The sequence below is a fragment of the Ostrea edulis genome, chromosome 6, assembly GCF_947568905.1.
Source record: "Ostrea edulis chromosome 6, xbOstEdul1.1, whole genome shotgun sequence".
Lineage (NCBI taxonomy): Eukaryota > Metazoa > Mollusca > Bivalvia > Ostreida > Ostreidae > Ostrea > Ostrea edulis.
This window is the reverse complement of record NC_079169.1, coordinates 92,235,756-92,261,661: the sequence shown is the minus strand read 5'-3', so window position 1 is coordinate 92,261,661 and position 25,906 is coordinate 92,235,756. Positions and strand designations below refer to the sequence as shown.

At 34.4% G+C, this 25,906-nt stretch overlaps 2 protein-coding genes across 4 annotated transcripts in view; both read left to right on the top strand.

Moving 5' to 3' along the window:
• Positions 1–6,296, top strand: part of LOC125646029 (metal cation symporter ZIP8-like) — a 31,177-nt gene extending 24,881 nt beyond the window's left edge. For all 3 annotated transcript variants that reach the window (XM_056142713.1, XM_048872136.2, XM_048872138.2), the window contains one exon: positions 2,224–6,296. In XM_056142713.1, the coding sequence (XP_055998688.1) occupies positions 2,224–2,379 (156 nt within the window). In that variant the 3' untranslated portion in view covers positions 2,380–6,296. The remainder of the gene's footprint in view (positions 1–2,223) is intronic.
• Positions 6,297–12,821: 6,525 nt separating this feature from the next.
• LOC125683736 (zinc finger protein 271-like) lies at positions 12,822–25,489 on the top strand. The gene is made up of 3 exons (XM_048925178.2): positions 12,822–13,234; positions 16,810–16,992; positions 24,245–25,489. The coding sequence occupies exons 2-3, from the start codon at positions 16,829–16,831 to the stop codon at positions 25,224–25,226; spliced, it is 1,146 nt and encodes a 381-aa protein (XP_048781135.1). The 5' UTR covers positions 12,822–13,234; positions 16,810–16,828; the 3' UTR covers positions 25,227–25,489.
• Positions 25,490–25,906: the final 417 nt, after the last annotated feature.

Here is a 25,906-nt window from a genome sequence, read left to right as displayed (position 1 = left end):
CTACATCTGTCTGTTATTATTACAATGACCTAGTTCTACATCTGTCTGTTATTATTACAATGACCTAGTTCTACATCTGTCTGTCATTATTACAATGACCTAGTTCTACATCTGTCTGTTATTATTACAATGACCTAGTTCTACATCTGTCTGTTATTATTACAATGATCTAGTTCTACATCTGTCTGTCATTATTACAATGACCTACTTTTACATCTGTCTGTCATTATTACAATGACCTAGTTCTACATCTGTCTGTCATTATTACAATGACCTAGTTCTACATCTGTCTGTCATTATTACAATGACCTAGTTCTACATCTGTCTGTCATTATTACAATGACCTAGTTCTACATCTGTCTGTTATTATTACAATGACCTAGTTCTACATCTGTCTGTTATTATTACAATGACCTAGTTCTACATCTGTCTGTCATTATTACAATGACCTAGTTCTACATCTGTCTGTTATTATTGCAATGACCTAGTTCTACATATGTTATTATTACAATGACCTAGTTCTACATCTGTCTGTTATTATTACAATGACCTAGTTCTACATCTGTCTGTCATTATTACAATGACCTAGTTCTACATCTGTCTGTCATTATTACAATGACCTAGTTCTACATCTGTCTGTCATTATTACAATGACCTAGTTCTACATCTGTCTGTTATTATTACAATGACCTAGTTCTACATCTGTCTGTTATTATTACAATGACCTAGTTCTACATCTGTCTGTCATTATTACAATGACCTAGTTCTACATCTGTCTGTTATTATTGCAATGACCTAGTTCTACATATGTTATTATTACAATGACCTAGTTCTACATCTGTCTGTTATTATTACAATGACCTAGTTCTACATCTGTCTGTCATTATTACAATGACCTAGTTCTACATCTGTCTGTTATTATTACAATGACCTAGTTCTACATCTGTTATTATTACAATGACCTAGTTCTACATCTGTCTGTCATTATTACAATGACCTAGTTCTACATCTGTCTGTAATTATTACAATGACCTAGTTCTACATCTGTTATTATTACAATGACCTAGTTCTACATCTGTCTGTTATTATTACAATGACCTAGTTCTACATCTGTCTGTTATTATTACAATGACCTAGTTCTACATCTGTCTGTTATTATTACAATGACCTACTTTTACATCTGTCTGTCATTATTATAATGACCTAGTTCTATATCTGTCTGTTATTATACAATGACCTAGTTCAGTGTAGATTGAAGTTTTCACCCCAGAGCTGTCCTGTGTTTCTCAGATTTGCATTTCCTTCTTTTTACTTCATGAATAATGATAACAAAAAAATCAAGGTCAAGGGAATTTAATGCAGGTAAAACATGAATGACGTTGAAAATCATGTCTTTCTGACCTTTAGCTGTGTAGTACTTCAACTGCCACAATGGTCTAATGGTAGTGTGTTCGCCCCACATGCGGAAGGTTGGGGTTCGAATCCTGGCCGCGACAGACCTTAGTCATTAAAACAGGTAGTGACAGTTCCATCGCCAAACGCTTGGCATAAGGTGTGAATGTCACGGGTCCTCGGAGATGACCTTAAAAATTGATGTCCCGTGTCACAGTAGGTGTGGCACGCTAAAGAACCCTCACTGCTCAAAGCCTGTAAGCGTCAAACATAGGCCTAAATTTGAAGCCCTTCACCGGTCTTGGTGATGTCTTCATATGAGTGAAAAATTCTCGAGAGGGACGTTAAGCAAGATTTAATCAATCAATGTATAGTACTTCAAATATTTCCCTAAATGAATGATCTGGCAGGGGGTATTAGTCCCATTAGGACAAATCTGGATATTCCCTCTCAACAGCTGCGGAGATAATGAGTACCGTGACCAATATAGATGATCATGGTCAATAAAGTAAATTCCAAAACCTTGTGTGTACGTCATATTACATTTGTGTGTATAACATATTATGCATGTGTCTAATATGACATATTACACTTGTGTGTATGACGTATTGCACATGTGTATGACATGTACATGTTTTGTACTTGTGTTTATGACATATTAAACTTGTGTGTATGACATTATTACTCAAGATCTTGTGGAAATATGTCATGTGAGCAAGCATTGTGGAACTCTTGTTAAAATTCAAACATGAAGAAATATCGGGAATATTTAGACAGTAGTTACACATCATTAGAAGGGAAAATGCTTTGACTGATTTGATCTATTTTTAGATGCCAGAAATGAACAGCGCAGCTGAGAACGAAGACTATAAAGCAATGTTTGGAACAGCGTATATATTTGTTATTCAGAACGTGGGGATGCTGTTCGGATTTGGAGTGATTTTCCTCATGGCTTTGTACGGAACAGAAATTGATTTAGAGGGTTGATGTGTAGAATACTCTAGTTGAATTGATATTCCAGATTAAGAATGACTAATACTGGTATCTATGTATGACCATTGATAGGTGTAGTTTTTTTTTTCTTCTTGAGGGTGTGCAACTGGAGGGCTATAAAATGAACACACACATGTATTTCTTTTATTTAACACAAAGAAACAGCTTGATCTGAGATTCTAGATACAGGAATTTTCAGTTCTCACAAACAAATGAACAAGGTCAGGGCAGCACTGCCACATTTTATCTTGTACACTGTAACTGTGTGTAGAACAAAATTAATATACATGTACGGGGCTGATTTATGGAGTAGATGTTAAGATTTGTATTATAAGGGTATATCAGCAATGGATGTTCTTAAATTTCACAAGCAACGTAGACATTTTATCCTATTTATATTTTGTAATATATATACAAGTAGTTTTTGTATCAAGTTAAAGGGTAACTGCTTTTACAAAGAATAAGATACATTGAAACAGCATTGGTTTATTATTGACAAAGTAAATGTGAAGTAGAGCAGCCCTCTGTAGTTTTGAGTAACTCTCTATTTTGGGGTGCGATTTGGATGATTATGTAATGACCTGATCAGATAGTACATTGTATGGCTCACAAATTGAATATATTAAGTAACATGATATGTAAGCCTGTGTTAAAACAATCAACAGTCATACAGGACCATTCCAAGGTATCTCCCATGTGCTGCCATTTAGCAACTCAACCTTAGCATGACCTTCATTATGTTATCTAATGCATGTGTTTGATCCATGTTATTTAATACATGCATTTGACTCATGTGATCTAATACATGCGAGGAGTCATGTGATCTAATGCATGTGTTTGACCTGTGTTATCTAAAACATGTGTTTGACCTGTGTTATTTTGATCATGTTATTTAATACATGTGTTATACATCAAGCAATTTTAATTTCTATCGTGATATCCAGTCTATAGAAGCATTTATTTTTACAAGGAGTACAACATCTGTAGCACTGAATCTTTTGTTAAACAAAATACCTATTAATTTTAGAGAGAGATGGCGGAGGTGACAGATTATGTATTGTTCTATTTATAGTGATTTCAATTTTATTTTGTCGAAGTTATCTCCCCTTGTACAAAGTTAGAAAAAACGAAATATTTTCATAGTTTATATGGTGACTTATACTTTACTATGCACATTTTAAAGACTTTGGTAATATGAACCATTTCATCAGCTTTCTTTTGAAATTTTTTTGTAATTCACTTTATATGTCAGAAATGCATTTTACTCAAAGGGACTAATGATGATATACATGTCTTATATTTATTGTATGCATTATTAATTTTGAAAATTCTTTTGGTGAATCACTTTGTATGTTAATTATCTTGGATTTGGTACCGAGTTTTGTATTACATAACTTTCATCATGTATATATTTTTAAAAAAGGAATTTATTGTGGGTTGGATACCTATGTTATTTGGTGTTTTTTTTAAAATTTAAGTTGGCATGTTTTCATGTAGACATATTTGGATACAGCTACAATACAGTAATTTAAGTATAGACTTCAGTCAGTAGGTCCTCGGCGTGAGGATGCATCATCCTAGCTTCATTCTGAGAAAGAAATTGATTAGGGCAATCGATATATCTAACACAGAACATTCCTCTGTTATACTCAATTTCAGATCAATACAACACTGTAGTTGATTTTCTCAGGTTAAGGTTGTAGTCCTCTAAGTTATGTTAGATAACTCTTTCTCATTACTATATCTGCAGAATTCTAGAATTTTGTGAGGAGGCAGATAAAACGTTAATTATGGATATTCTTATGAAATTGATCAGCAATCCTTGTGGATCACAATTTGTTTTATGTTTCATGAATTAAAGTAGTGGCAGATTTATGTTAATGTGAATAAAGACAGCAGCAGGGATTATGATTTATGTAGAAACTATTGGGTACAACTAACAATATTAGCAGTCTGTGTTCAAATGTTTTATAGAAGTTTTCTGTATTTACAGCCATGTGTTATGAATGGCAATATATCCTGCAAGTGAATTATCAAACATAATGGAGAGGTAATGATCTTAGTATCGAGGTTTTAAATTGTATCAGTCTGAATCATAATGATTGCTCACCTTACCCCTATATAGGAGAGGTAATGTTAGCTTTGTGTGTATTAGGGGGTGTACATACCTCTTTTGCCAATTTTCAAATTGTATTATTAAATTGCCTGCATTTTATTTTGCCATGCTTATATTTTTGGTTATATCTAGTCATGTATCCCAACATTACTGTATTGAATTATAGTCACTATTTAATCATGTTTCTAAAAAGCCTTTCATCCATAGTTACATCAGTTCCATGTGACCAAAATAGATGATATTTTCTGTGCATTGTTTACACTTTGCAAGTCATACAACACAGGTTTCAATCATAGTCATTTAGTCACAAACGTTATTTCTAGGGCACAGTGATAATATAGTTATAATGAAGATATTTTTTTATGGAATGTGAAAGCTACTGCTTTATTGTAGTGTAGTACATGTATTCATTGTGGGCGGTCAGTACTAGAATCGAAAACATCAGAGTTGTGTTCCTGTTCAGCTTTCAATAGCATTTAGTTTTGAAATAATTGCTGGATGTAGTTGTATTCCTCCAAGGAGCTTGCTGCACTAGTCCTTGGTACTTGTTAGCCTCTGTTTAGTACCACATCTTCTAAATTGATCACATGTGAACCACTTAAGATAAATACAAACTTGACTGTAGGTCAGAGGTAGTGAATTTTCATTTGGTTCAAGGTAATATTTTTAGGTCAAGGTCAAATTTGCTAGAATGTGATTCTCTTCCTGGTGATTAATTTCCTCCACTGAGGCTTAATTAGGCTGTGTAAAGGTATTATTAATTTATTATGCCTTGTAAAGGACTCCCATGTGTTATGGTGTAGAATTAATGCGGGACACAGATTTTGGTATCATAGAACATCGACCAGGGTTACTACAGAATATTGTTTGTGTGTGTAGTTCCTGTTTAATTTAAATAACTACAATAACTCATTTTCTAATTTCTCAGTCGTGCCGTCCATTTTAAGGAGCAAGTTTTACATGCAGTAAGTTACTGAACATTTTATTCTTTCCTTACTCTTGTTCATCAGACTGAGGTATGAAAGGGTTCTCTTTATTCTAATGACTTGGTGATGTTAAATTAATTGGATTTACTAATATACCTTTGTAATCAGAGTCAGGGTGAATGTTTAATCAAGGATTTTGTGATACTAGGAGCAGACAACAGACTGCTGAGCAGTTGGAACTAATTAATTGAAGTAATATATAATCTATGTTCACTGAACCGAGTGTGTGTTTCATATGTGCAAAAAGGTGTTTTATGTGGTTTAACTTATTTCTCATGTCAAAAGATACTTTTGGTCACTGATTCTTATCCTAAATCACAATCAATAATTGGATCCTGATGAATTATAAACTCTAACTTTTTGGACATCTATGTCTTTTTCTTTTTCAGTTCGCAAAATTTTACACATGGAAAATCAGTCGTGCTATAAGTATTTAAAAAGTCAGATTATCTAAAATTAAAATATGTCATGTTCTTCATTTTTCACTAGTTTAAAGATTTGGTTGTCAAAGATAATATAGTTTTTTTTTATTCATATATTCCACACATTTCAGTTGAGAGTATCTGATACTGGTCCCCCCCCCCCCCCCCTATTTTTCTTGTCATTTTAAATGAGGTGTGTTGATTGAATCTCCTATTACCATGGTAACATTGTAATGAAGTGTAGAAGATATAGAATTATTACAATGTAGTTGATGCTGAGTGTTGAAAGCTGTAGTTTTCATTGTCAGTTCAACAGGGTTTATGTATGACAATTACAGAATCTCTATGTGATTTTAAGGATACCAAAATAAATGTTACCAATCCAAACATTCTTTTGTTTTTGAAAATACCAGAAATAAGATATTAACAAAGTTATCGCCAATTCTTTTCCCCTTCAAGTCAACCAGAGACATACATGTATATAACATGTTATAAATGTGTCTGAGTCAACTAATACGACTCTCGTACCTTTCTACACTGTTGGGAGACATTGCACATGTAAAACAACCTGAAAGTCAATTAATTGAAAATATCTTTAATTATTTAAAGATATCATCAATTCATTTGACGTGCGCAACAATTCGATTACAGATCTCTTGAGATGATGAATGATGTCTTCAATTCTAAATTATTGCTTGCATTAATTGAATTATTTATAGCATCAATTAATGCTCGCCATAATGGGACTGTTGCTCTCTTCAAATAAATTAATGATATCAACAACTGAATTGATGTGAGCTACAATTCAGTTGAAGAGAGCAAGATGAACCATGGTATGATACGAAAAACAATCGGCATTGGAGATCGACTTCACAATAAAGCATTTTTTAAAAACCGACTCTGACTGGTCCGCTTACAGAAAAGTCCGGAATTCGGTTAACAATATGAAAAAGCATGCGATATTAAATTATTACGACAATATTGAAACCTACGTTGAATATTCGAGTAAAAACAATAAGTTGATGAAAGACTCATTTAATATCAAATTATCATATGAAATACCTCCAGTACAAATGATAACAATGGCGTTAACAAGTTCGTCTATTCCGATTCTGATAAATTATACAGAAGTTTTGGATACATACTTTTCAATATTGATGACACCAATGAAAAACTACCATACATGTATAGCTTGATTAATGATTAATTAAATAACATTATTAATGAAGAACAAGAAGTAGCGGATATTATTACAATACTCCCAGTCAATATAGCTGTTGGTCCAGATTACATCAGCCATAAAATGTTAAAACCACCGTTGTCAAACCATTTACTATGTTATTCAACAGATCATTGTCAAAAAATATTTTCCCATCTTTTAGGAAAATTGCTCACGTCATTCCTCATTAACGGAAGAACCGTCAATAGTACTTAATTCTAGACCTGTCTCGCTATTATAATGTTCTAGTAATATTATGGAGAGAATTGTTTTCAAACATGTACATTGTATATAATTATTTTCATAGTAATGATCTATTATATCGACATCAGCTGGATTTTTACCAGGACATTCGACAGTTTATCAATTATTAGAAACCTATCAAACTATTGACGAGGGAAAAGCATGTATGATATTTTGTGACCTATCAAAATCACTTGATAGAATATGAAATAATGGTCTCATTTTTAAATTACAAAATTATGTTTCGAATGCGGTAGTCTTTTACGTTGGTTCAGAAGCTACTCAAGTCCCAGATTACAAAAAGTATTATACGTGCATAAGGATCTTTCATCGTTAAAACTTGATATATTTTCTGGGGTACCCCAAGGTTCTCCTTTAGGACCTTTACTATTTTTGGTTGATGTTGCTGTAAATATGCTATTATTAGCTGATGGCAACTCACTTCAGCAATCCTCATATAATATGCTAGAAATTGAATGTAAGCTTAATTATGATTTACATATGCAAGGTGAAGATAACGAACAGTGATCAATCTCATAACTCCTACAAGCAATACAAAATAGATAGTTAGGCAAACACGAACCCCTGGACACACCAGAGGTGGGATCAGGTGCCTAGGAGGAGTAAGCATCCCCTGTTGACCGGTCACACCCGCCGTGAGCCCTATATCCTGATCAGGTAAACGGAGTTATCCGCAGTCAAAATCAGTGTGCCAAGAACGGCTTAACAATCGGTATGAAACACGTCAGACAACATTTGACCCAATGCGAGGTTGTATTGACGAACTAGATCGTTATAACGACCATAGAATTTTCGAAATGCTGACTTCAATCGAGGCTGTTGAAATCCCTCTACCATCAACTTGTTTGTCAGTAGCTTACCTCGATTTAAAAACTGACTATATCCAGAATATTAGAAAAATGGTCAAATAAGTATTTACTCAAATTCAATTCATCCAAGACTAAAGCGGTTTATCTTTTTAAAAAAAAAATTGATAACTCCATTCTACCAAAACTACTTTTCAAGGTGATAGACTGGAGCGTGTTTCAGTCCATCGTCATTTAGACTTACATTGTATTATTGTCACACAAACTAATTTTGGTGTTTTTATACATTGAATCCATAGTTGACAAATCTGACTAAAAAAGAATCGGGCTTTTAAAAAAGCTTAAAGGACACAACGCATGTTTCCAAACTTTTTCATTTTTTCAGCAAAATTAACTCTTTTTATGCCTAAAACTACTTTAAATGTGTTTTGAATGAAATATTTTGCGTAGTTTTCGAGTTTGAAAGCGATGAAATTCAAATCTTGCGATATGCATATTTTCTTTCGCTAGTTTACGCGCCATTTTGTGTGACGTCATATGCGCCCTCGGGTTTGAAAACATCTATTAGCCATTTCATAAACAGATTAGATTTAATCGACAAAAAACCAATTGTCACGTTAACGGCTTGTAAATAATAATGCATTAAGATGTTTTGTGCCGTGCTCGGGTGTACTAGTTGTCGGTAGAAACGATTTAGACTGAGTATTTTTCAATTTTTGGAAGGAAGGTACGAGAAAAAAGACGTCATGGATAATTTTTTTGTTGGAGCAAGAACTTTACCTTAAAAAACACACACAGTCACCCTTTCAAACATCGCTTGGACAGAGACCCTGATAAACTGCGAGAAAATGGATATATCGAAGCTATAAGCACTGGTAGGCCTATAGCATACATTCTGTTTTGCTCTTCAAATTCAATACACACTCGGATCAACTGACCTTCACCTTGTAACAACATATATCGACGATACAATGTAACTTCTACCAACTGGTAGATTAACAACAAAAAATAAAGATACAAAATAATTGAACTTTTAATTATACAAATAATAGAATATTGTATTTCCTAACTTTAAATTGAATTATAAAATTATTTCTTTATTGAACTCGTAGCATCTTGAGTGCGTCAGTAGGCTATAACGCCGTGCTCCCACGTCGTACTTCCTAAAGACGTGCAGATCACAATTCAAAAATAGTAATAAGATTGCTTTATCAAAATAAAATAATGTGATTACCACTTTAAATTTGAATATTTTTATTGATTTGTGTGTGTGTGTTGTCTTTTTCTTTCTTCCCGAAATGCACGCGTGACAATAGCTTGGCATAGGGCCTAATTGTCAACAATTTAACGTATCATAATTTGTCTAATCCAAAAATAAATAATGATTGCACTGTTTATTTTAGAAAAACAGCGCCAATTACAGATGTATAAAGGAATAACATCCCCAAACAGTTTGTAGACAGCGACCCTTATAAACATTATTTACTCACAATTTTGGCGATTTCATACACGCTTTACTCGCTATATTTGGGTATTTACATCGTTATATGTGTGCACTGGTGGCGAACACATATAAAACTCGGACAATTTATCAACATCGATTTAAATGTTGCCCATGGTAAATTAATTAGGCCCCTAAAAGTTGAGTTTTTAATAATATCTCGCAGTACTTTCACAATCCGAAGGGCGCATGTGACGTCACAGTACCACGTGACTACCTACCTAATTAACTTGACTTTTTGAAATCGGGGCTTAGATTTAAGTCTGTATTGTGGTTAATTATCGCAAAATTTCGGCGAACGAACTATTAGAATTAATTACTATAAGCATAAAGAAGACAAAATGCATGTAATATTGTATACTTTGAAAACATGAGATATGTCCTTTAAGTTTAAAATTGATAGAAAACATCTGTCAAAATTGTACACAGCATTTATTAGATCTACTCTTGAATATGCTTCAATTGTTTGGGATGGCTGTTCTGTTCACGATACTGATAAACTTGAAAAAGTACAATTATGTGCAGCTAGAATTGTTACTGGTCTTCCTATTTCTGCATCTAAAGAATCCCTTTGATTTCAACACTATTTTATTCATGTATATATAGAAAATACATACATAAATAGGATTAGGCAGCAGGCACAATGCCTGTATTCAGAGACAGGCTGGCAAACTTTACAAAGTAGACGTTATAACGTAAAAATTACTACCGCCCCCGACTAGATAAATGAAATATATCCGGTTATAATACACGAAACAAAGATCAGTTTTATATTCCAAGATGCAGATTAGAGTTCTTAAAAAAATTATTTGTACCTGACTCCGTGTTGTATTTTTATTACCAAGAACCATACAGTTCATAGGTTTAACATTTTTACATAGAATAAATAAACATAAATATAAACAAAGGCGATGCATAAAGTGAATATAATGCAGGTTAGGTAAATGGACACAATTCATTCAATGTATAGATAGTTGATGTCTGTGAGATAGTAAATACAGTATATGCAAATTAATGAATTTGAAATAAGATGTGGTAAAAAAAAAAAAAAAAAAAAAAAAAATAGGATAACCTCAGCATTGTATATGCATTTCTGTTTCCGTAAAACAGTGGAACTTTCAGAGAAGCCATCCCAATCAACTCATTCCGAAAAAATATGGCAGACATTACAAGCCCACCATCATGTTATTCTTTTGGAAAACGAGACATCAACATTATTTATACAAAGCTAAGACACAACTGTATGCTTCATTATGATGATCTCTATAAACGAAATATTACAAATTCTCCGTCTTGTACACGTGGACATTACGGATGTGTATCATTTACTCTAGAGCTAGAACCTTTTCATGCTTGACTTGGTCAATATTGATATAAAATTGCTATTGTGCCTCTTGCAAACCAATATTTATAAAAAAAAAAATTTGCAGCTATACATAAATTTATAGATGAAATTTGTAGCTTTGTTTGCTAAATTGAATTAATGATCTTTTTAATCATTAATTTAAATCTGATAAATGACAATTCATAATACCTGCAAGAAAGGAATTTGTGTTTCACAGGGGAGGGGGGGGGGTATTTTTTGCGATTTGAAACCAGTTATAGAGTTATCTCTCTTTGTTTTGTCAAATCAACTTTTATGAAAATTCATAAAAATGTCTATATTGACATAAAAGAAGAAGAAAAAAATTCAAAATGATAACTTTTAAAAATTGACCAGAAGGTAAGCAGCGAAACTATCGTTCGCAATCTCTACTCAGGGTTACATGTATTCTCTACTCAGGGTTACATGTAATCTCTACTCAGGGTTACATACAATCTCTACTCTGGGTTACCTGCAATCTCTACTCAGGGTTACATACAATCTCTACTCTGGGTTACCTGCAATCTCTACTCAGGGTTACATGTAATCTCTACTCAGGGTTGCATGTATTCTCTACTCAGGGTTACATGTAATCTCTACTCAAGGTTACATGTGTTCTCTACTCAGGGTTACATGCATTCTCTACTCAGGGTTACATGCATTCTCTACTCAGAGTTACATGCAATCTCTACTCAGGGTTACATGCATTCTCTACTCAGGGTTACATGCATTCTCTACTCAGGGTTACATGCATTCTCTACTCAGAGTTACATGCAATCTCTACTCAGGGTTACATGCATTCTCTACTCAGGGTTACATGCATTCTCTACTCAGGGTTGCATGTATTCTCTACTCAGGGTTACATGTAATCTCTACTCAGGGTTACATGCATTCTCTACTCAGGGTTGCATGTATTCTCTACTCAGGGTTACATGTAATCTCTACTCAGGGTTACATGCATTCTCTACTCAGGGTTACATGTAATCTCTACTCAGGGTTACATGTAATCTCTACTCAGGGTTACATGTAATCTCTACTCAGGGTTACATGCATTCTCTACTCAGGGTTACATGCATTCTCTACTCAGAGTTGCATGTAATCTCTACTCAGGGTTACATGTATTCTCTACTCAGGGTTACATGTAATCTCTACTCAGGGTTACATGCATTCTCTACTCAGGGTTACATGTAATCTCTACTCAGGGTTACATGTAATCTCTACTCAGGGTTGCATGTAATCTCTACTCAGGGTTACAAAGCATTCTCTACTCAGGGTTACATGCATTCTCTTTAGAGAAGCTATGCCTCTCGACTATTGCGCGTTTCAACCCAAATCAATTCTTCAAGACTATTCTCTTCAGAGAAGTCGAGAGGCATATCTTATTCTCTCTAGAAAAGTCGTGAGGCATGGCTTATTCTCTCCACAGGTGCTTGTGGACAGGACTTCCGGTACCCCCCTTCTTTTATTTTTAAATGTTCAATTCCTTGGGTATTTCGGACGTATTTTTGATAAAATACGTAACTTCAGAGTTTATCTATTTCAATGGAATACACAAATCTCGCATAGAAACCGTTTTTAAAAATGTCATATCACCGATCATAATATTATGATCGGTGATATGACATTTTAAAAAACGGTTTCTATGCGAGATTTGTGTATTCCATTGAAATAGATAAACTCTGAAGTTACATATTTTATCAAAAATACGTCCGAAATACCCAAGGAATTGAACATTTAAAAATAAAAGAAGGGGGGTACCGGAAGTCCTGTCCACAAGCACCTGTGATTCTCTCTAGAAAAGTTGAGAGGCATAGCTTTCATGCTTCTCAACTTCTCTAAAGAGAATAGGCATGGTTATGCTTCTCGACTTTTCTAAAAAGAATACTAGACTTGACATCTACTTTACGTATATTTTTGTAACTGAAGTCGAAACCATACTATTGCAGTTCTCTGCTGAACGGAAATAACCGAGTTAGTGCAAAGGATCTTTTTCCGGAATTTTAGTCTTTTTACCGTTGCATGTTTTGTATGCTACACATACAAGATGGTGGAAGCTGTGGTTGAGATTGTAAACATAAGCGGTAACATGCCTTTCAGGCTTGATTGAGACGAAAATTTAAAGGAAAAACTGGAAATCAAAACGTTGTTTTGTCTTTGCATGCGGCTATTAGCGTGAGTATCCAATGGCATCATTAAGACAGGACCATGTCATTCAGTAATGTGAATTTTAATGATTTATTGATAAATGGAGTGACAAAACCTGGGCATAGTTTTTAGATGTCAGCTATCACTATGGTGTAATTGCATCTTTACAAATAAATGTAAATGCTATGTATAAATAATCACTGTATGCACAAATAGCAGGAATCTAACTACATTTTTGCATGCATCATATTTTCCCCCATTTAACAGGTTGGGAACACTTCCCCTATAGTGAGATCTTCTCTCTAAAACGCGATTATCCCTCTTTAGCGAGAGAGTAAACATTACCATAAACAGGTGTTTTGGCGTCTTTATTGAAAATAATGGTAAATCCTGTGCTACACTAAATAAGTGCGACACATACTCAACATAACGTGAATTGTTTCTATGAAATTGACAACACAGTCAAGAAATTGTATATCAAAGTTGCTGTGTAAGAGAGAAACAGTGTGAAATCCAGTACACATCGTGAATGTTTTTGTTTTGATTAATATATTTGCAGAAGTATCAGACATTTTAGCACTTTTTCTTCTTTTCATGTGAAACATGAAGAGGTGTACTCCACTGGTGTTTTTCTCGGATGTACGGGATACATTTACTCTCGCTAGAGAGGGATAATCGTGTTTTAGCGAGAATATCTTGCTATAGGGGAAGTGTTTCCTACCTGTTTAATCCAATATTGTATTGAATATATACAATATCTAATCCAGTTCACTTGTATTCACTGTTTGCATTAATTAAAATAAATCAGTTGTGTTAAATCTAGGATCTAGAGAGGGCACACATATCATATGTTCAAAAGGGCACTTTTCGTCGTGGCAAGACAATTTCAGGGCACTTTCATTGTATTATACTACGATAGTAATAGAGTAATCATTTAGCCTCTTTAAAAGTTGATACCTGCTGCCTTGATTTTAAACTTTTCAATTAACCTTGTGAAGTAAAGAACAATTGTTTATATTAACAAATATTTTTAAAAAATTTATAGAGAAAAAAGGGCATGGTGTGGCGCCAGCTAGTTTGCTTTAATTAGATTTAACACTAAATTGAGATAGCTGCAGTACTTAACATAAATAACACCCTGTGACCTATTATTTCGATATTTACAGAATTTATAAGTTGGAATTTGTAGAAGAAAAAAATTCAGGGTGTATATAAAAAAGTAGTCTGCGACACATACATCATCACAAAACATTGACTTATGAGGATGACATGTTCCACGATGTTTTCGTATTATATTTTCCGATTAATTTATACCACTTCCATTGCAGAGGAAATGTTCTTATCTGTGCTGTGATTAGACATGTGTTGAAAGTTGGAGTTTGACAAAATAGATTTTTACATTCAGCCTGTTACTATTTCAAATATTGATAAGACACTGTGATCTAGGGCTGAAACGATTCACCGAAATATTGATACTGTTCAATATAAATGCTCAATTCAATATTCGATTCATTGCCTCGATTTTCGGTTCGACACGTTTATTACAAACGGGTTCAGTAAAATACATCAGTCTCGGCCTGTACATATTTCTACCTGCAAGAGGGACAAAATAGTGTTGAATAATGTTCAAACTGTTGTTTGCCTTGAGGTTGACGAAAATAACAATAATAAATTAATTATCAGTTTCAAACTACAGTGAACAGGCATCTCACCGTTTGGCAGTTTTGCTTTTAAAATTATGATTTTGAATCTTGATAATTAATTTTTTCTTCAATGTTATTAAAATTTGGTTTCTTCTGTAAATTGTGTTGTATTGATTCAGAAAGTATTGAATCGTGGCAGAAGTATTGCAATATGTATCATATCGTGAAGGGGACGTATCATTTCAGCCCTACTATGATCTGCCAGTGACCTTTCAACCTGAGATAAAAACCTACTTTTAAATGTACTTTTAGATAAAAAGTTTTATCACAAAATACAATTAATAAGGAATAAATGTATATAACTTTGTATTTTGGAGAAATTATTGAGAATACAATTCCTCCAAAGTACAAAGTATGTTGATTCCTTTGAAATAGAAAATTGAATATCACAGGCTACTTTCTATTCACCCATATTTCTGCAATATTTAGATATAAGTATTTATGTCAAATAGAAATTGAAAAGTAATAGCAAGCTTAGCTCGCATTGCAAAGCGACGAGCTCACTCCAATGATTACACATATGAGTCATGTGATTTGCTCTTCATCAGCTGAAAAAAGATGAGTATTACCCGTAATGCTTCAGGGAAAATGTCGCTGTCACCGTGGTATAATTCATTGACAACTCTGTAAATAAAATAAATAAATTGGTTAGAAAGTAACACAAACGTTTTTAAATTCCAGACAAGCTTTCTCATAGCTTCGTACGTTGTTGTTTTAAAAGAAAAAAAAAAACATTGCAGCTAATGTGATGTCACAATATGACTGTTTACATCGACTGCGTTATATTTCCCACGTTAAAGTAGGGGTCTAGTAGCGTGACGTCATGTCCGGATCGAACTCTGGTATTGGTTCACGTACTATTATTATCAAACATATTTTTACATTTACCTGTATGTTTTTTAATTTAGTAAAATGAATACAATAACACTCAATCACTTATATTTGAGTAGACTATGGCTCCAATCTTCTTTACATTTTTTGTCATCTAATTCACACATAAAACCAGAGGTACATATTTGTTTAATTGATATACAGGGGTATTACATGTTAAAATTATCTGTAAATTAAAAAAAATTCATGATATGCAATAATGCACTTGTGGAATTAAATAAAACAATTCTGCACTTGTTATATATTTGTTATCTTGTTATATATTTGTTATCTTCTATTATGTGAAAATCATCTTCAAAATGGCTATTTTGGCCAAAAAATGTAAATATAAATTGAGATGCTGTGAAAATATTATGCTGAGAAAGGGCAGATTTTTAAAATGTATTTTAACAAGCATTCATATATGAACATAATATGTGAGTTTGAATGAAAAATCACAAGTCAAATTTTTAAAATATTCATATTAGTGGTGTTGCAGTGCCGTATTTTTGACTGCCGAGGGCCTGTATTGAGTTCAATTTTGTACCACCATTATTAAAAAACATGAAATTGTGTTAAAATTTCACTTTTGATTATTTAGTTAAACATATTTATTTCATATTTGAGGAAAAAAATTGCAGCATCATACCTCAAACAAAATTTTATGGACATATTCTAGGACTTCTTCAATGAATTTTGATATTGCCGTTTAACAAATGGGGGTACACGTAATAAAAATACCATAATTTACTCATTATACTGACAACCCCCCATTTTTTTGTTTTTATCATACCCTCAAATGAACAATCTAAGTATTTAAACTTAAATTTTTTAGAAATCACAAGTAGGTCCAGGACTAGGGACCTACCTTAAATGAATAGACGGATTAAATGTCTATAAGCCATGTTGCAAGATGTTAATGGGTTTCACTCGTCTCAATGGTCACACTGTACAACATATTAGTTTTTAGTCAATAAAGGAAGTTGGTTCACTACATGTATATTATATGTAAATAGTTCTAACTTCTAGGTCAAGGACATTCTGAAAAATGGAAATCAAAATGGATGCTGGTGAAATGGTAATGGCGGTAGCAGATAAGCCGTATCAGTGTAATGTCTGCTTCAAGAGGTTTACCCAGAAGGCTCATCTCACAACCCATCGCCGAACACACACTGGGGAAAAACCCTACGCCTGCCACATCTGTCAGAAAAGGTTTACTTTGCACACATTTTATTTCTGTTTGGGGCAAATATCAGTATAACTTAAAATACTACATTGAAACATTTTTTTATTGTGCTTTATTTTTAGACATTTACAATAACATCTACATAGATATCACACACACGAAATATCACACATGCATACAATATCTTCCATACAAAAACTTTCTACATGAACTAGTATTTGACAGCTAGGCATAATTTAAAGGTATTGAAAATATACATATCAACAAAATGATACTAAAAGTAATGATAACAAATATAACCTATAAAGCTTTAGTTTTTCATCACTTGTTATAAACAATATCATATATTACTTACTTACTTAGTCCTCTTCGTGCTGGTCAACACATAAGGCCGTCACCAGAGTCTTCCATGTTGGTCTGTCTTTTGCCCATTTCTGGACCTGTCCCCAACTCCAGTTGTTATCTTTCATTTCTTTCTCCACCGATCTTCTCCAGGCCTCTCTTGGTCTTCCTCTCTTTCTTGCCGGTTGGTGACCATTTCAAAGCAACCCTTGGGATGGAATTTGGGTACATTCTGCATACATGTCCTATCCACAGCCATTTTCTCTTTCTGATCGTCTGAGATAGAGGAGTGGTGTTTGTCCTTTTGTACCGTTCGTCATTTGAGATGGTGTTAGGCCAGAAGATGCGCAATATTCTGTGGAGACATCGGGTCTGAAATACATCCAGCTTGTTGGAAATAGACTTGGTTACTTTCCAAGATTCAGCACCATATAGTAGGACCCCAAACACGTTGCTCTTGAAGATCTTAATTTTGGTGTTGGTGCTAAACTTTGTTGACCTCCAGATGTTCCGCAGAGCAGCATACGCTCCTGTGGCTTTAGAAATGCGAGCTTGTACATCTGCCTCTGAATCCCCATCTGTGGTGATCTTACTTCCTAGGTATGGGAAGTTGGTGACATCTTCTATGTTTGTGCCATTTAAAGAGATAGGTTCCTCTGATATGGTATTGACTTTCATGATCTTAGTTTTGGAGGGGTTTATATGAAGGCCAATTGTTTCAGCTGTTTTTGCGAGCTGGGTGGTTTTTTCTTGCATGTCTAGATGACGGTGAGATAACAGTGCAATATCGTCCCCAAAATCAAGGTCTTCAAGTACTTCTGTCATACCCCAAGTAATCCCTGTTTGTTTGCTTCTAGTTGTTTTTCGCATAATCCAGTCGATGCAGAAGGTAAAGAGAAGAGGAGAGAGCAGACATCCCTGTTTCACTCCTGTTGTCAATTTAAACTCATCTGATAGGTTTGATCCACAGATAACTCTGGCATTAAGGTTAGTGTATAGCATCTTGATGATGGAGATGACTTTATCTGGGATTCCATAATGATGAAGGATTCTTTCTAGGGCTAGGCGATTAACACTATCAAAAGCTTTGGTGAAGTCAATGAAATTGATGTATAATGGGGAGTTCCATTCATTGCTTTGTTCTAGAATTTGTCTAAGAGCAAATATCTGATCAGCGCACGACTTCCCTTTCCTAAAGCTTGCTTGTTCTTGACGCAGTAAGGGATCTATTACTTCTGCAATTCTGTCCAGTATCACTCTGCTTAGAACCTTCATGGTAACGGAGTGCAACATTATTCGTCTATAGTTGTTACAGTTTGAGAGGTCTCCTTTCTTTGGTAATTTAACTATAAGGCCGGTTTTCCAGAAGGATGGTGTTTCTTCTGATTTCCAGATCTTCTGTAGGATATTTGTCAAAATTGTAGGTGTCCAGTATTCTTCGGCCTTGAGGAGCTCTGCATGTATCTGATCAATGCCTGCAGCTTTTCCATTTTTAAGTTTAGCGATTGCCTTTTTTACCTCTTCTATACTTGGTGGATCAGAATTAATATCTAATGTGTCCATGGCTGGTATTATTATTGCCTCGTTCTCTGGGTCTTTCATATTAAATACTTCTTCAAAATGTTCCTTCCAGCGTTTCAGTATGTCTTCTTTTGATGGTACATTTCCCAGTTTGTCTTTAATTGGTAGCTCTATGACTGAAATTTGCCTGCTAATGTTTTTGTAATTCGATAGAGGGTCTGCATGTCTTGTTTAGAAGCTACTTGTTCTGCCTCATTAGCTAGCTTTTCAGTGTATGCCTTTCTGTCAGCTCTTGCACTCCTCTTTACTTCCCTGTCAATAGCCCGATATTCTGCTTGGAGTTGGTCCTTTTGCCTCTTGGATTTTGTGGACAAGATTTTACTTTTCTTCTCTTTTCGTTGTTCTACTATTTTCCATGTTTTATCTGAAATCCATTCTTCTTTTTTCTTTTTTCTTTCTCTTTGGACCAAGTATTTGTTGACTATTTTCTATTAATACTTTGTTAAAAGTTTCCATATCGATTTCATCAGGATGTTCCATGAGTGCTGAAAACCTGTTTTGGACTTTTAATTGAAAAGATCTCAGGGTTTTTGTATCTTTAAGTTTTTGGATGTTGATTGGAGGTGGTCTTTGATCTTTTTTCCTTGATTTCCTCAGTTTTAACTTGATTTTTGCCAGTACTAAAGAGTGGTCACTTCCCACATCAGCCCCTTGTTTTGCAACCATGTCGAGAAGACTACTTCTCCATCTCTTATTGATGATAATATGGTCAATTTCGTTCTTTGTATGACCATCTGGTGAGTTCCATGTTGTCTTATGGATGTCTTTGTGCATGAATATAGTTCCACCAATTACTAGGTAATTTTCTTGGCAGAAAGTGCATAGTCTCTGTCCATGTTGTTACATTCTCCTATTCCTTGCTGGCCCATGATGGTTTCTTTACCTTGGTTGCATTTTCCAACTTTAGCATTTAAGTCTCCAAGGATAAGCAGAACATCATGAGACGGTGTGTCGTCTACTACCTTTTGTAGGCTGTCATAGAAAGATATTTTCTGCATCATCTGTTGGCGCATAGCAAACCACAGCAGTCAATTTGGCGAAGGCTGAGTTGTACCTTGCTGTTATTATTCGCTCACTCACAGGTTTCCATTCTAAAAGACTTCTGTGGACCTCCTTTGTTGTAATAATGGCTACTCCTTTGCTATGATGGTCGTCGGTTCTTCCAGAGTAGAGTATCTGATGTCCTGATACTAGTTGTTTTGATCCACTACCTGTCCATCTGGCTTCACTAACTCCTAGGAGCTCGATATCATAATGCTCCATTTCTCTCAACACTTGTACTAGTTTTCCTGTTTGGTAGAGGGTCCGCACGTTCCAGCAGCCCACTCTACGGGTTATTTTTGGTCAAAGGACATCTCCTATCAGGATGGATGATTCACCCGTCATACTTCCAGTGTCCTGAATGATGTCAATCCTTCTTCCATCATTTTGTTCTCTGGTTAAGGTTTCTGTAGCGTCTTTTGTTTAACATGTTAGGGTTGCTGGCCCTAAGCATAACCCCCTGAACTCGGAGGACCAGTGGTTTTCTGTTGGGGTTGTCCTTCCCTTAGATGATTGCTTTCCCTTGCTTTCATGTCAATCTACACGGATTTTCTTTCTGGATTTTCTTCCATAGACTTTGACTTGCCATAGCCATCCACAGGTGGACCTGCACTCTGCACCTCTAGGGTCCTTACTGCTCTGAGATCCCCTTCATATTAGCCTTGAGTGCTAGACCCAAGTTTCCATGTGTTGCCCTGGGGAGGCGTTTGAAGGAGTCTAAGTAATGTAGAGGCTATGTACTGGCGGGGCGAGATTTCTGCTTTTGCTACTTTCCCTTTCACCTACAAGTAGGCTAGCCAGCGGCAGTAAGGATCTATAGGAGTTTGATCTTTACCGCACTAGACGCATATCATTACTCTGTGATAAACACCAACACACAATATCATAATATTATATTGACCATTTACTAAATATTTTGGATTTGCATCCAAACACATTTTCACAGTATTTTTCCATTTTTCTGTAGTACTTAAATAAATTCACTGCCTCAGAAAATTTTGGCCTGATTCCTTTTGATCTGGAATAATATATAAACTTTTGAGATACTAATAAAAGAAAATTTTCTAAATAGCTTCCTTCTGTATTACCAAGTAAGACTATTTTTCTTGAAATTTTATAACCATTTTCATTTGCATCGAACCATTGCTCAAAATCATTCCAAAATAAGTTGACATATACACAATCATAGAATATGTGAATTATTGTTTCTGCTTCACAATTACAAAATGTACACAAATTTTTGTCTGAAATTTTAATTTTGTAAAGAAAGGAGTTGGTAGCAATGTACAATGTAATTCATTAGTATTTGGTATTGAAAGTAAATAATTTTTGTCTCTTTTGTACATAAAGATGCATTTACAAAATAAAATTTCCAGTCTTTTCCTGAAATGGGTTCATCTAGTAAAGTTTCCCACTTATCCTTTTTAGAGATTGGGGCTATAAACTCCTTTCCTTTCAAGATTTGATATAAAAATTTAACATTGCATGTTGACAAAAAAAATTGTACAATACATATTTCAATATGTTCATTATTTTATGAATTCTATCTTCTTTCAATGCAATGATATCTCTTTTGACTTTTGATGGTATTTTTGATATTACATGAAAATAGTCAAAAATGTTATTAGTACAAAGCACTCCTTTTATTTCATTAAAACATCTAATGTTTCCATGTTCAGACACCAAGTCCTCTAGGTTTTTATTACCATTATCAACCCATTTTGTATAGAATTCCGACTTTTGTACACAGCAAAAGTTTCTAATATCTAAGCACAAGTAGGTTGATACATGTTCAGGATTGATTGATTGATTAAATATTGTTTCACGTCCCTCTCGAGAATATTTCACTCATATGGAGATGTCACCACTGCCGGTGAAGGGCTGCAAAATTTAGGCCTATACTCAGCGCTTATGGCCATTGAGCAGGGAGGGATCTTTATCATGCCACACCTGCTGTGACACGGGACCTCTGTTTTTGCGATCTCATCCGAAGGACCTCCCCATTTAGTCGCCTCTTACGACAAGCAAGGGAGTACTGAGGACCTATTCTAACCCGGATCCCCATGGGATTACATGTTCAGGACTTTTCTTAACCTTTACTAATGCTTTAATAACATCTCTCCAAAAATCATTATCAATAAAAAACACAAACTCTTGAAGTTTTTCTTTTGATAAATAAAAAATAAAATCTATATTCTTAAGGTTAAAAATTTCAATGTAACAAATGCTGCCAAGCACCTTCATATTTGGTCATGCACTTTTTAACCCATTTTAATTTGATATATGAAATGAAAGAGGGTAGGTGAACCATGTTTAACCCTCCATCATCATAACTACCAATGAGTGATTTTCTTTTTACTTTTTCTGTCTCATATCCACAAATAAATTTGAAAAATATTTTATTTATTTCATCCAAAATATTCTTTGCAGGGTCTGGCAAGGCAGAAACTAAGTGTATCAGCTTAGGCAGTGCTAATGTTTTATTGTTCGTCATTCTCCCAATAGGTGTTAAGTCTCTTTTTGGCCATGATCCTAATAACCTTTTAATTGAAGTAATTTTGGATTGATAATTACATGTTATCATATCTTCAAGGTTTTTGGTAAAATTTATTCCAAGAAGTTTAAAACTGTTTTTACCCCAGCATATTTGCAAATCAGGACACAAAGTCTCAGCTGAACCAGTTCTACTGCCAATCCATACTGCCTGTGATTTTGTAATATTAAGTTTCAGGCCTGAGATACTACCAAACTTGTCAATAACACTCATTGATTCTCTTAGAGAATATTCACTTCCATCTAATAGTAAAATTGAGTCATCTGCATATTGCCCTAATTTATTTTCTTCCCCACCAATAGTTATACCCTTAATATTTACATTTTCTTTGAGTGAAATTGCTAGTAACTCTACTGTCATGATAAAAAGATATGGAGCCAAAGGATCACCCTGTCTGCAACCCCTCTCAAGGCTAAAAAATTCTGATAAATGGCCATTATCTTTAAGAGCCTTTACAATAAAATACTACATTGAAACATGGTAATAACGAAACTACAGATATATTACTACAGTCAAACCTCGTTATCTCAAACTCTATGAGACCAAGAAATACTTAAAGAATACTGTAAACTTTCACAAGAACCTGATCGTTGTGAATATTTCTAGTCGTGAACCAATCTTTGAATGTCTGTCATAGGCTCGAAAAAGACTGGATCACGAAAATTACTTGCCATGAACCAGTTTACCACAGGTGAATCGCAAAATAAAGTAGCCACAATAGGTGTTGGTTTACTGTAAGTGGTTAGGACTCCTAAATCACTTAGAAATATATATGGTATTTTATATATCAGTGTTCGAGATACTGAAGTCAGAGATGGGGCGATTACATTGTAAATGTAATTGATTACGATTACGATTACTTTGAAAATCTATGATTACGATTACAATTACGATTACACATATTTTGAAAGTAATTGATTACAATTACGATTACTGTGAAAAGTAATCATGATTACATGCTTTTGAACAAGAAAAACAACAAATATTTACTGGTTTTATTAATAAGAGGGTATACTAGTTCAGATTATTAAGTTTAATTTAAACAGATTTAGACCTTAGTTGCTATTGAATACATGCAAATACTGTAAGTATAATATCATATAGATATGGATAAATCTTATGATGGCACACATAACATACATAAGCTCTAACTGTTATCTATTAAATAATTATTTTAATATAAATATAAAGTAATCATTGTAATCATTATTGTAATCATAAATTACGATTACTTTGCCAAAGTAATTGATTACGATTACGATTACTTTGCTTTAAAAACAAATGTAATCAATTACGATTACGATTACTTAAAAAAATGTAATCGATTGTAATCAATTACGATTACTGATTACGATTACCCCATCTCTGACTGAAGTTCAACTCTTCAATGTAATTCATATTTTGATTTAAGCATAATTCTTTATAATTTATGTTGAATTAAAAAATATCTGTATTTTGCTAACTGCAGAGAATGTCTTCATTCTTACATTGTATCATGCAGTAATTCATTTAAAATTGATCATCATGACCTTGATTTATTCAAACTCTTATAGAAAGAAAGTAATCAAGCTCAAACCAAAATCATCATTCAATATCTTGCACATCTATCCATCAACAAAATAATACCTGTATATGCTCATTTTCTGATCACTATTACATGTACAATTATTTCCTAGATACATTAGATAGAATTTCATAGATTTCTGTTTGAGTGAAGGTAACTCTTCAATTAACTCATGAATTCCTTTGTCTTGTTATAGGTTTGCACAATCTTCCCATCTAAATTCTCACAAACGTACCCATACAGGAGAAAAGCCTTACTACTGTGTCATATGTAGCCTGGGTTTCTGTAGAAAGCAGCGGCTGGAACAGCATCTCAAGGAAGTTCACAATGAACAGCAGTGCTCCCTATCCAATCTAACGTCCACTGAGTTTACTCAAGGTTTCTCTGGACTGAATTTCACTGAGTATAAACCAGATCCTGTTAATCAGGCAAACCCAGTAACTGCCAGCCACCGAAGAAAACCAAATGTTGTCAATCGGTTCAGCATTGAAGATAGAAGTTCTGTGGGATCCTCAGACAATGCTGAAGATGGCACGGATAAAATGGAGAAGAGTCCTCACATCAAAGTGGAGAATTCTGTATCATCTGTAGACATGGATATGATTGTACTCCCTCCAGATGGCATCCCGTTCTCAGAACCCAGCAGTTCATCAGAACCCAAACCAAAGAAGTCGAGAAAAAAGACCATCAAACAAGAGAGAATAGAGGACAAGGACATTAACTTCACTGACACACCACGAGACTCTGGAGACGAGGCGGATGTTGGAGATGGAGCCAGTGTCACTAGCGAGAGCAACATGTCTGGTTCAGAAATCAGTCTGTCTTCGTCTCCACAGAAATGTCAGCTCTTTCCTGCCATGAGTAAGAATTCCAAATTAATGGCTCGCTATAACAGCCTCTGTAATAAACCCTCTCCTAGGCTCCTCAGTCCCTCCATCGGCACCAACTCCAGAATCTGCTTGGTTAATTTTACCAATGAGGATCTCTTTACTCACATGATGTCGCGGGACGATGTATATAAGTGCGAGTATTGTTGTGTTATATTCCAAGATGCAGCCATGTATCACCTTCACCGCAGCATGCATGATAAAATGGACATTCGTTGCTGCAACATGTGCGGGAAATTAGCCAGTGACAAATATGACTTCATAGCACACTACCTTAGTGAGCATAAGTAACATCATCTGATTTGATCCACGGTTCTTCGGTTTGGTCCCTATCTATAAAAGTATTTCTGTGGCGTGTAAGGCAGGTGACTTGGTACTTGATTACTAGTGTTCATAGTGTTTCACCAATGCTACTGTATTATTGTGTATGGAGTACCTCTACAAAATGTACAGAAACTGTGTTCTTTATTCATTTGTTCTTCAGTGTACTGGAAAGCCTTTTTATTTACAATGGCATACATGTATGTAGTTATCAATTAAAATCATGATATTTTGCTTTTTTCATTATATACACATGACCTCAGTTTAATCTATTAATGGTAAGCATTAAACTGGATTGAATCAGATGTATAAATACAATATTAATAATGATTGTGTTTAGAAGGTTTGACATATCTTCATCCTTCCTTATTTTATTAACTCATGAGATCAATACACATTATATAGGTAAAATTTAAAAAAAAATGTAACATTTACATGGTCTGTGTACATGTATGTGACATTTTAAAAGTATTGATCAATTTTGGTACTTTAGAATTTGGCTATCAGTGGATTTCGACATGAAATTTTATAAACTAATCTGAATTTCAGAAATTTTGTTATGTACTATTCTGTATGTAGCATTACATACATAATTATGATAACTCAATGTTTTTTTTATTAGGGCCTGGCTTCTATATAATGATGATCGA